The sequence below is a fragment of the Lepisosteus oculatus genome, chromosome 6 (genome assembly GCF_040954835.1).
Source record: "Lepisosteus oculatus isolate fLepOcu1 chromosome 6, fLepOcu1.hap2, whole genome shotgun sequence".
In the NCBI taxonomy this organism is placed as follows: domain Eukaryota; kingdom Metazoa; phylum Chordata; class Actinopteri; order Semionotiformes; family Lepisosteidae; genus Lepisosteus; species Lepisosteus oculatus.
The window spans coordinates 20,725,844-20,738,085 of NC_090701.1; the positions used below are offsets into that span (position 1 = coordinate 20,725,844).

General features: G+C 35.2%; 1 protein-coding gene across 2 annotated transcripts in view; it reads left to right on the forward strand.

The window, feature by feature from the left end:
• Window positions 1-532: 532 nt before the first annotated feature.
• The window catches only part of pou6f2 (POU class 6 homeobox 2), a 155,959-nt gene continuing 144,249 nt past the window's right edge, over window positions 533-12,242 (forward strand). For both annotated transcript variants that reach the window (XM_006634318.3, XM_006634319.3), the window contains exon 1: window positions 533-839. In XM_006634318.3, the coding sequence (XP_006634381.3) occupies window positions 674-839 (166 nt within the window). In that variant the 5' untranslated portion in view covers window positions 533-673. The remainder of the gene's footprint in view (window positions 840-12,242) is intronic.

Genomic DNA, 12,242 nt, shown 5'->3' on the forward strand with positions numbered 1-12,242 from the left:
CAATATAAGTTCAAACTGATGTGTTATTGGAAAGCAGGGCTGTCTGAATGAGTCCCAGTATGTGGTGTGGAGCCCAATGTACTTTGTGTTTGTGCAGCATTATTTTAAACTGTGTTGTACTGATATCAATGTGAGCCAATCATTGGAATTAAAAGCACCATTCAGTGTGTTTCATATCAATACACATTACTTTGTCTTCTCGCTACTTCTCAGAGTGGCGTGAATTCAGGAAACATCACACTAACAAATTAAACAGATAATTACAGTGCTTAATTGGTCTTAAGTGCACAGTAAATATGTTTCTGTTATCTATCAATACTGTACATAAATATGCTATAGGAAATATATTCATGCATACTTAAGCATATGTATATTTTTAGAAATGTACGTGTTTCCATACATATGCGTGCGTTAAAGTAGCTATAGCCTCTTCAGTGGTATGGACCTTTAATAGGGTGGGGAGTAATGGAAAACTCATGCGATCTGTAATAGCTCTTCACTTGACTGCAGCCAGCAATAACAGCAGGAGCAGCATCAGACTCAGATAAGGGAGAAGGAGAGAGAGAGAGAGCGCGCAAAAGGGAAAGAGAGAGAGGGGAGAAGGAGAGAGAGTGAAAGCACACACCAAAGCTAACCACGTTTTACCTGGGTCTCTTGCTCATTCTAGGATCCAATGATTACTGGGCAGCTCAGTAAGCCTTTGCTATCGCTCCGGAGTGAAATGAGCGCAGAGCTGAGGGGTGAGGACAAAGCGGCCACTTCAGACAGCGAGCTGAATGAGTCTCTGCTTGTGCCTGCAGAATCAAATGACAGTGAGGACACTCCCGGCAAGCTCTTTGGTAAGTCTGTTGAGATGTTCTGACTGAACGTTTATCGGACTGGGGTGCAGAGGAGCAGTCCAGAGATGTGGTCAGGTGGGAGTTCCAGGCAAAGTTTGAAGTTTTGGCAAAAGAAAGTTGTTCCTTAGACAGAACTGGTGTGAGTGAATAGGAGTCTTGATGGTCTTTCTTTTCTTTTTTGTGTCTTTCTACATCACAACTAGAAGATCAGCTTATGTTGCACCAGAAAGTTGTGGCACGTGTTCCTCCTTTCACCACTGTGAGGAAGCAGTAGATTGTGTGAAGGACGCAGCTATCTGAATGAAATGAATAACTTGCTCTATTTTAATGCTCTTATTGGCATCCTTATTTGGTTGCTAGAGCATTCCCAAAAAAATTTGAAAGTCACTTTTAATTTAAAAAAGATGTATATATTGTATCTGAGCCCTCGATTTTGGGCTTTTCTTTTACCTTCGAGTCCTTTGACTCAGTTGCAGTCATTAATGTGAATTATCTTTCAAGCTGCTGTCAAGCAGCATATTTCTGACTGTTGGCAATTTATCAATGTCATGGTCTCCAGAAAAGCTGGGTGTCCTGGTAACTTAACTCATGCTACTTTTCCTCGAATTCCTAAAAATGTCTTATTAGGGGGTTGTGCTTTTAAAATTTAAAATAACCTGTTTCGCTTCTTTTTGCCTGAAGCTGCTTCATCAATGTACAAAAATAAACAGGGTTTATGGAAGCTTTCATTATGTAAACCGGATTATTTTTACTTTTATTATTTTGTCAGTGAGATTAATTTATTTTGTTTTGGGGGGGCTGCTCAGGAATCGTAATTAGAACGGAGTGTTCAGAGCAGGTGGGGAAGTGTATTTTGTTACTCTGAGAAACACATTGCGAAAGCATGTCAGAAACTAGGGCACGCTGGTTGCAAGGGATACATACACCCAGCCATTCATCAGTGAATCTGACATTTTTGAACATCTGAGTTATTCTTTTCGAGTTGTTTATCCTTCTTATATCTAGTTTTAGTTAAAAAAGGGAAGAAAAATGCTTTCTGTTGCTGGCAGCTTGCACACAGAATTCATTTTGTGCACAAGAAAGAAAAATCAGGACACATATTTATACAAATTGAAAAATAGGCCCAGCAAGTAAACAATGTGTGCGTGCTGTAGTTCAGCTAATTTAAAATAGGGTTTTGTAGAGTGACCATTTTATTAACTTTTTTAGTTAATTATTTGTACAGTTTTAACAAAAAATGTCTTCTTTTTCATGATAAATCCAATTTAAAGTAATAGAAAAGTACATATTTGTATGGATATATATATACAGTATGTATTTTAAAATAATTAAATATTGCCTCTATTCTGAATTTCAAATTACATCCTTCTTTAATGTTGTAACATTAACAAGAAACATTACTGCTTTGTTTTGTAAAGTTATTGTAAGTAATAAAATGTAAAGAACAGTGTTTATTATTTCCACAATTTACAATGATTTCTTAAACAGTATATGAAATGAAAAATAACTAATAATATTTCTATTGTTAAACTCCTAAAGTTATCCATACAGATACTATTTGAAAGCAGTATATACTAATAAATTACATTTTATTCATGATGTATCAGATTTAATATTCCCTGCTTGGCTATTAAGATTTGTTTTTTTCTTTGGGGATTTCAATGAAGACAAAATTATTTCTGTTTTTATATATCAAGACCAAAGAGACGTGGTATGTTTTATTTCAGACACAATTCCATTTTTTTGTTTTTTTAAGTGTTTGATAGTTAATAAACCAAAATGTTGTTTAAGTGCACACAAAACATTTTTTATGATGTGCATTCAAATTTCCTTTCTTTTAAATTTGTTTTTTGTGTGTTTCAGTTTATACATTATGCTTGTATTATTATGTTGTACATAATTCTTGCAAAGCCTGTAAGGAGCTATTGTATGTTCCTCATTGATATGAAGCTGGTTACTATAGTTGACTGTTGCAAGAAAACAGCTTTTCCTATCTTAATCACAAAACTATTACAGCTTCTAAAACATAAGATTAAATATCCAGTAATATGGGCTTTCAAAAAGTATTCTGCTACTTTGGTGATAAAATCAGCTATTATCACAGTCTTACTTGCTTTCATGCATATCTGTTAAATTGTAATATTGCACAGTATGGTTCCTTTTCCATTTTTAGCTAAGGTGATACAGTATTTACACAAAATGTTTTCTAAAACATTTCAGTTGTATTTAGTGCTTTCAAAATCTAAAAAAACATACTGCATTTCTGTGCAAACCACTTTCTCTATGTGAAAGTACGAGGAAATTGTATATATGCTGTACATATATAAAAACTACATAGAATACAATAATAAAAGAAGAAACACAGGTGAAAGTACTGTAAAAAGCAGTAACAATATGAAGAATAAAACAGAAGTGTGGTTGCTATGGCATTTTATAGTTGATTTCGATACTTTATCACCAAAAGTGATTTTTCTCTTGAATAAACTAAATGGAGACATAAGTGTGCTGCAGCTTGTCCTATGGCCTACATGTAATGAAATCCTGAAGAGGAATGAAACAAGCATGACCTAATTGGGCAAACTCACCAGGTTCCCTTTTGTGGGAAGAGACAAATACTGTATATACACAAGACAGGTTACCTGGCCTCTAACGCCAATGAAATTACAGCAAACTAAAAAACATAAAATCTCTGTCAGGTCTGGTTTGTACAGTCTGAAGGTTGGTGTTTAATAAAAATAATCAAAGAAAGTAATTGTTATTTGTAAAAATACACTTCCCTCAGTATACACCCAGAAATAAAACTTAAGATAACCGAGTTTGCCTTTAATGAGAACACATCTACTACAGGCAAAGATGTTTAGACATAAAGTGTAAGCCACCGTTATGAATTAGAAATCTTTGAAAAATGTTTTCTATTTCTATGAAAAGTCTGAAAATGACACGTAATTTAATTGATTAATTAATATGGTCTCCCTGTAATAGGGGAAAGAAAACACCAGGTTGTGTATGTACTGAGAAACCAAGGCAGAGCACATGTTCAAACAAGAGCAGACATGAATGGGAGGTTGATTTTACGGCCGTGTGGGGCTGTTTGATTTATAGTTGTCATAGGCCCCCTGTTCTTAAGTTGCTTAGGGTACAGGACTGCCATTAGCAGAATGAGTTTCAGTTCTGCAGGATTGTGTTTTTCAGATTAAACTGTCTATTCTGCCTCTTTGCTTGGTTTTGTGAATGATATAATATTCTATATAATAAACTATGAGCACAATTTTAATCCTTGTAATAAAGAACAAAGGCAGACTAACAACGCTTCCATACAATTGCTGACTTTGTACAATGTGTGAAATGGAATATGTTGTCATAACAACCCAAACTAAGATGTGTCCTTGTGACATCTTTTAAGAATGTAATGTTTCATTTTTTCTCTGACGTCTGTATTTCAATATCAGTATTTAGATATTTTAAATTGAATCACTTTCATCAAACTTTTTACTTTCATTTAATTCACGTTCTCGCCAATCTCAGGTCTTACTCCCCCGAGCAACTTGTTATTGGAGCATGCAGAAGCAGTGATATTTGTAGTTGTTTTTAAAATAATCATGTACAGTCCTGTGCTACACTTCATAAATGAGATTCCTCATTATCACTTTATAATTCATAAAATTTTAATAAATTATGGAAAGTTTACCCATTTGCTGTTTTTGGTTTATATTCAGAAGTGTAATGAAAACGTGATTTATTTTAAAAGTAAACTAGCAAAAACATAGTCAGGTTTTGTTTTATTTTTTACAGGCTTAGTGTTTTAGCTTTGGTTTCAACCACTTTGAGCAACGTGAGCTCGTTGCTCTTTCTAAATCGCTATGAGTGAAATAAAGGAGTTTATCAAGCATTAAAAAAAGAACTTTACATTGGTCTGGAGTGCAAATTATTTATGGTAATGCATTCAATTATAATTATATTATCATCAATATTAACAAAACAACATATATTATCATGGTAACAATAACATTATGATAATAATCCAGCATTCAATGTATACAACACAAGTTATATTCATATTTTTTATATTAATGTTTATTACTTTTTCTCATTGTCTCAGAGGAAAAGTGCATTTTAAACAGAAAGCTTGCCACAGATCAGAATATTTCGCTTTCCCATTCTATGGCCTTTTGTGACTGTTAACAGCAGTGCAGTAAAAATGCTACTTAGCTGCGTTAATTGGAGTGACCCCTGTGTGTTGGTGAAAATCACAGTGTTGTCAGGCAAACCTCTCACAACATGAGCTCAGCACTAAAATAAAAACATAGAGTTCTTGCCATATAACAAGAGGATGCAGCTCACTGGGAGTTTAGGTTGTGCTAGATGAAATGTAATGAATTAAAATAAGGGTGCAGGTGTGTCGGCAAAATTCCTAATATATACTGTAATGAATAAAATAGACGAGTTTGCGTGACATTTTTTTTTTCATTTTGTTGTTGCTTTTCTGCGTGTGGGCACTTTGCCTTTGGTGTGGAAACTCAGTAAGTTACATTACTGTGAAATGAAATGTAAAGCCACAGCTCTGATAAAAAAGGGGAGACTTCGCTGCTTCCTTTCCGACGCGCTGTAGCTGTAGCTTCTTTTGCAGTCTTTCATATGGCCGTCTAGAGAGAAAATCACCTCTCTGCAGTGCTGTGGTGACTTTGCTCTTCTTGCCCTTCAGAGTATCACACAGGCTAAGGAAACCCCTCGGTCGTGGGGTTGCCTGTGGTTTTCACCTCTTCAATGGCCAAGGCAAAAAATAAAAGGAACAGCAACACAGTAATGCATATTAAGAAGTTCCAAAACAAAGAAGCTTTCTGATTTCACGGCTTCAGGCTAGTTATTACCTCTACTATATCAGAGTCAAGAAAAGAAAGACCAGTACACAGGCTACAGCGCACTCTATGTAATTCACGGCTGGAAGATACATAAAATCCACGTGAAACAAAGAATTACAAGGTTCCTCAACTTTTTGTGCCATTCTTTTGACTGATATCATTCATGTTGACTAATGAACTAAGTCATCACAAATAATATCAATAATATTTTTTAAATTACAGTATATCACTATAGTGAATTGATACCATACATTTGCTCTCTAAGGCACTGCTTCCGCTGTGAAGGTATTGTGTCAGTGAGTCTGTTTACTTATTTGGCCTTTTCCCCGTTGGTAAAAAATAGAAAGATGTACATTCTAAAAGAAATTGATAGTGTTGCCTACTGTGTATGTTAACTGAAGCCTCAGCTATTCGTGGTCTAGCTGAAAGTCTGATTATTCCCTGGTCCATTTCCTGCACTTCCTGTACATGTGGATTCTGAAGCAGTGGCTGAGCCGTAACTTTCGTAATTTCATTAACTGGCACAGTGTCTGCTGAGCAACTTTAGCCGGTAGATTAATGATGTCGAAGCGTACCTACCTGTCAGCAACCAGTAAACACAGATAATTTGAAACTGTCAAAAACTGAAGCTGCCTTCGATTAAAAACCCTGCTGCTTGGTGTTTTGAGATAAATAATACATCAGAAACTTCATATATAGGAGAAGAAAATAGATGAGAGTAACAAAGGGGAGTCTGTGAGGAAGAAAATAACGGGGGGAAAAGGGGGAAGGGGGACCCTTTCCATGATTTAGCGGCTCTGCCTGCTTCTGTGGTAAAACTTGAAGGTGACAAAAAGGTGAAGCCTAGTTGTAGGTACATTGTGTCTGTGCCACCACTTACAGTAGCTTCTCTCTCCTGATTTGAATACTAAAGAGAGAGGGGAGTTACCCAGTGATTCCAGCCTGCCATGCTGTCAGGGAGCATTCTGTGTAAAGTTTCCTGCTGTCAGGTTAATAAATTTTTAAGAATATCCCAAGGCTAGAATCACTAAAGAATGCTCACAGTAACGGTTTCATAACACTAGCGTAACAATTTTCTTTAATAACCATTGAGTTTGTTTGTTTTTTTCTCTTTTTTATCTTTGAATCTCAGATGTCCAGCTCTTTCTCCCTCTTTGTGATTGTTCTCCAGCATTGTTTGTCTGTTTCTGTTTGTGTACTTGAGATAATGCTGATTTTTTTTTCATTTTTTTTGCTCATGGCCTGATGTGCCAAATTATTATATTTCGTCTGCTCTGTCTGTTTCAAGAGTAATTGTACAAGTGTTTGTGCTGCTAGAGAAGTGATGGTATTAGATCTACTAGACTCTTTTTTTCAAACACTTAAGAAACTTTTACAGCAGCAACAATAGCAAATGACCACAAGCGATAACATCAATGGCATTCACTCCCAGTAAATTTAAAGTTCAATTTTTTACAAAATTTTTAAAATGGATGATAAAATTAGACATAATAAAATGGAGCTCACAAGGAAGAGAGGAAAGGGAGACATAAGTGGGCTAATCATATGAATTTTGAAAGCAAGAGTTTTGCCACGGTTTATACCGCTAGCAAAATGTAATCTACCTCTTCCCATAAGAGTCATTTCTGTAAACAAAGTGTGGTTTGACAGTATCTCTATCTCTATCCAGACTTGTAGAATGGATTTTTTTATTTGCATTTAGAGCCATAAACAAAAGGCGTCATGCCTGAAGATCGATAGTAACTTCGAATTATCATTGAAAGGGAGCCGTCAAAAGATTAATGGAAAAGTCATAAACATCGCATCCAATCACATCACTGACACTCCTGAAATATATTTAACATAGTACCAGGTAGACCCTGAATATAGTATAGTACACGTGTAATGGAGAGAGTCATGAGAAAATTCATCAAGAATGTCTGGAATGGAATGGATTTACCTAAAGGTGGCACAGTGATTCAGTGGTGGCATTGCTGCCACACAGTCCTGGCATCCTGGATTCAATTTCTAAGATGCTATCTGATTGGCGATTGTACTGTATGTTGTCCTGTTGTTCATGTGAGTTTCTTCCAGAGGCTCTAATTTCTTCCCAAAAATCCTACCCTAGAACATACTAGTACAGTAGTTTCATTAGCTTCTGGTTAAAGTGGCCCCGGTGTGTGTGTTTGTGATTGTGTGTCCCCTGCCATGGACTAGTATCATTGTCCTGGGTGTATCCTGCCTTGTGGATCTTGCTTTTTCCAGGATAGGCTTTGGCTCCTCTATGCCCCTGTATTACAGTAGATAAAGCGGTTAGAAAACAGATGGATGGAGTCACTTAAAATGGGTTATCTGTTGTGCAAAGTGGTAGAGAAAGTTTTATCCCAGACCGCTGTACTTCCTAATTAGACTTACCAACCAGCTTGAAATGTGTTCTGGCTGCTGAAATCAAAGATGTCAGTGACTGTATTAGTTTCCCAGAGTGAGCAGGTATAGTTCTGACAATCTGTCAAGAAGAGGAAATTATTCCAAAAAAAAGAAAGCTAATGATCTTCTGTGCCCAATAATTCACTAATTATATATACAGGAGTTAAATTGGTTTAACTCTTAGAACTTCCTGAGTTTGTTAGCATGAAGTTTCTAACCCCCTAACAATCCACATTTTAAACACACTCAACTGAAAACCCCACTATAATAATTAACATTTCTTACAATGAGGCTTTCAGAGCTTTTGAATGATTGAATGATTTCTTTGATCTCCTCTCAAGAACTTTTATGTCATTTTTTACTGTGATTTAATTCAAATCTTCCTTTTCCCACACAACCTTGTGTTTGAATCTGTGTTTCCTTCTGCCACCCTGCAGCCATCTCCTCCTGTATGCTTTCCTATTTTCTTAAACTCTTCTTTACTTCCCCTGACTTCCTTTATTTCCAAAGACCTTTCATGTCATTTCCTGTTGACTCCATCACCACCACATCCCCCTACAATTCAGAACTTCAGTAACAATCTTGATTTCTCCCTTCCTAACCCCAACAAGTATCCTCCCTGATACATATTATGTCTGCCTCATCTCATTAGTAACATTTATAGAATCTATCTCTTCATACCCAACTATTCTACCCAGTATCCATACTACCTACTGTATCTACTGTATATACAGTACAGGTATAGCAATTTAAATGGCCACCAAGCGTGGGACTCCTAAACTATGCCACCATCTAGGTCAGATGCCAATTGAAGACATTAAGCTACATTATAAATAATGCAGAAAACAGACAATATTTGTCCATGACCAGTACATAGTTTTAGCATCACATCTGCTGTAGCTACATGTTGTATTGAAAGCAGATTGTGGTAACTGAACAAAGTAGACCTGTTCTTGCATGAAATTAAAAACAGTTTCAAAATGTTTGTAGTCTAAAAGGTACTGTACATCTTCATCCTAAACATAATCAGGTTTGTGTTTAGAGAGCGGGAAATAGCAGTTTTTCAGGCTTTGCCTATAGTCTTCAGCCGATGCCACATTTTATAGTAATGTTCCTTCTTCCACTGTTGTTTGTTCAGGAGTGTTTCTTTGCCTTTCCTGCTCCATCCATTGAGGATGTGTTCTTCTACAACCAAGGCAGGTTGAATGGATGTGAATCACTACTCAGAAACAGCCACTGCAAATCATCAATGCTGTTGCCCATAAACTACAGCCTGTAAAACACAGCATGGTGTGCTGTCATGCTAGTAGACTGAACTTCACAGTGCTGTTCTAAGCAGACAGTGCAATGGGGTCCTGAGAATAATAATGCATTCATATAATGGGGATGTTTTTTTTTCCAAAGTGGGAATTGTTTCCAGTGTTTTGGTTAGTAAGATATGTCTACCGATGGCAAATGTGACGAACATTTTGCAGCCAGAAAAAAAATAATCTTTTTCCCACAATCTAAGGCCGAGACCTGGTGTAGGTAAGGAAGGATGGTTTTCTTTGTTCTGCTTTAAAAGTTATGGAGGAGCAGTATTTGTGTTTGATGATAGACATGCAGTATGGTGGCAGGCAGCACAACACTACTCACAGTCGGGTGTGAGGATTATCTGACTGGTCGCCGGCAGGTCTTGTGCCTGAGCGGTTTAGCTAGTGTGACAAGCAGAAGAGATCTTAGAGGATGAGCAGGTTGTAGCATGAGTTACACTGGTCTCGGTCTTCATATTCTGACTCAGATGTGAGGCATTGCTTCACAGCTACTGTATGTGCTTCTTCAAAGTACAAGTAAACTTAAACGCTTCTGTAAGACTTGTAATCTTGTAGTTGTGTTAGAGCCTCTGCTTTGTCTGTTTTGTTGTATTTTGTTTTGTTACACTTGGAGCTAGGCCCAGGGTGTCTGTAAGACTTATTTGATCTATGCTTAGGTTCAGTTCCTGGTTCCTGTTAAACTAGAATATTAATTATATGCTTGTTTATTCAGAGAATTTGACACTACTTCTTTTCAGTTGCTAGGCATTCCCCAGATTACATACAGTACAGTATGTTTAATTTATGTAATTTATGTAAAAACTATCATAAACTGCTAATGTCCCAAAAAATACTTCCGCTATTCAATCAGTAGTTTTTATTTTTTTTATTTCTACAGAGATTCTCTTTTTCTTACTTTACAGAGATCTATTTAATTGTGAATTCATTATATTACAAAATGTGTTCATGTGAGCTAAGCAGTATGTACTGTAAGATAGGATAGGGTAAGAATCTTATGCCATACTACCATCACAGTATGAAATAGTAAGTGTGCATAAGGCTTCAAGGGTGACATCAGCCTTAACATAAAATTTGATTCATGGAAATGTTTCCAGACTCTTACATATGTTAAAGACCATACCTCAAAAAGTACATGCTTTGAGAATTACTGTATGTATACTGTTCAGAAAATATGATATGCTCTGTGATCGGTTCTGCATGTTAAATTAAAAGTCCATAACAAGGAGATTGTTCATAAATTTGGAAGAACTGTGATGAAGTTCTGCATTTGTGAAAAAGTAAAGGGCAACAAAACACAAGACCAAAATAAATGTGACAAAATGTGACCAAAAGATCCTTAGAACAAATGTGTCGAAATGAACTGTTTGAGTTAATGTTTAAAACAAAACATACATTTATTAACTTAAATATATAAAAACACTATATTAAAATACAGTACTTGATTTTCATATTTTTAAAGTCTTGAATTTTTGGGTGTTCACCAGAAATCTTTAAATAAATTGCTCCCGTCTTAAATATTAATGAGCAAGACTCCAAACTGGTGAAGATAATAACAAAATGAAGGTCTAAATGTCATAAAATAATTGCCCTAGTTACTAACACTTACTGCAGAACTTGAATTATTTTTAAAAATTTATTTTAAAAGGCAATTTACACTTACACAACTGATCAGATATTCCTAATGTCTTTTAGACCATGAGTGACAGAAGGGATTTTCAAAGCAGCTCTCAGGAAGAAGGAAATTAACTTTATCATTTTTCCTGTAACCATTTTTAGGTTTTAATAGAATTAATTAAGATTAATTAATCTTAAATAACTGATTAATTCATCAGGTACAGTATTTATCCATTAGTTACTCTCTTTTGTACCAGTTTAAATGTTTACTCAGTTTACTCTTCTTTGATCTAGAAGAGGTTATTAAGGAGATGCATTAATTAACACCTGACTGTTAACTAATATGATGAATGATAACTGAAAAGTTTAATTATTGCTATAAAAACATTTTTTTTATGTTTAAAATGCAAGTACATGAAAATGTATTGCTATTATAACTTGCAATTTGGGCTTTAGGAATCTTTAATGTGCAATTTTCAGTTTGGGGCAGTTTAAAGAACCAATTCTGTCAAAATCAAAATATCACTAAAGTAATGTGGCCATCTGTTCATTTTAAACATTTGTCAATCAAATAAATTAAATTTGTTGAAAGGAACTGAGGAACTTTAACTTAACTTTGCAATATGAGGTAAAGGGCTACTTTAACTAGATTTCCAAAACTTGTATTGTAAATAAAAGGCGACCAGTACCTGTCAGTTTTTCAAATCTGTTTAAAATATTATTTTTAAAAAGAAATGCCTTAAAATGTAAAAACTACAGCAGCGACAGCAAAACCTTTGTACTGTACTATGGAACAGTATAGAAACACTTTTCTGTGACAGAAGCAGCAGTAAATCCAAAAAATAAAATTTGCTCAGAAACAACCAAAACAATTGACTGAATTAAAAAACATTCAATTAAATGTATATCCAAAAACTGAAATATTGTTAATTACATTGAAGAAATGACGAGTATAATCTATAAATCACATCAAAACTGGCCTTGCTTTACTTTAGGTGACTTACTTATTCATCAGGGGTGTTTTTAGTTAAAAGCAGGCTTTCAGAGCTGTGTATTATGGTAAAGTTAGTATATTTTTATAAAAATATATTTTTAATGAAGTGTCTAATCCCACTCTTACTATTATCCCTTGATTACTAACTTTTTTTTCTACAATACAAACTTAACATTTAAAAAACAGGTGCAGACTTCAGAAGTTTTATCACCTGTTC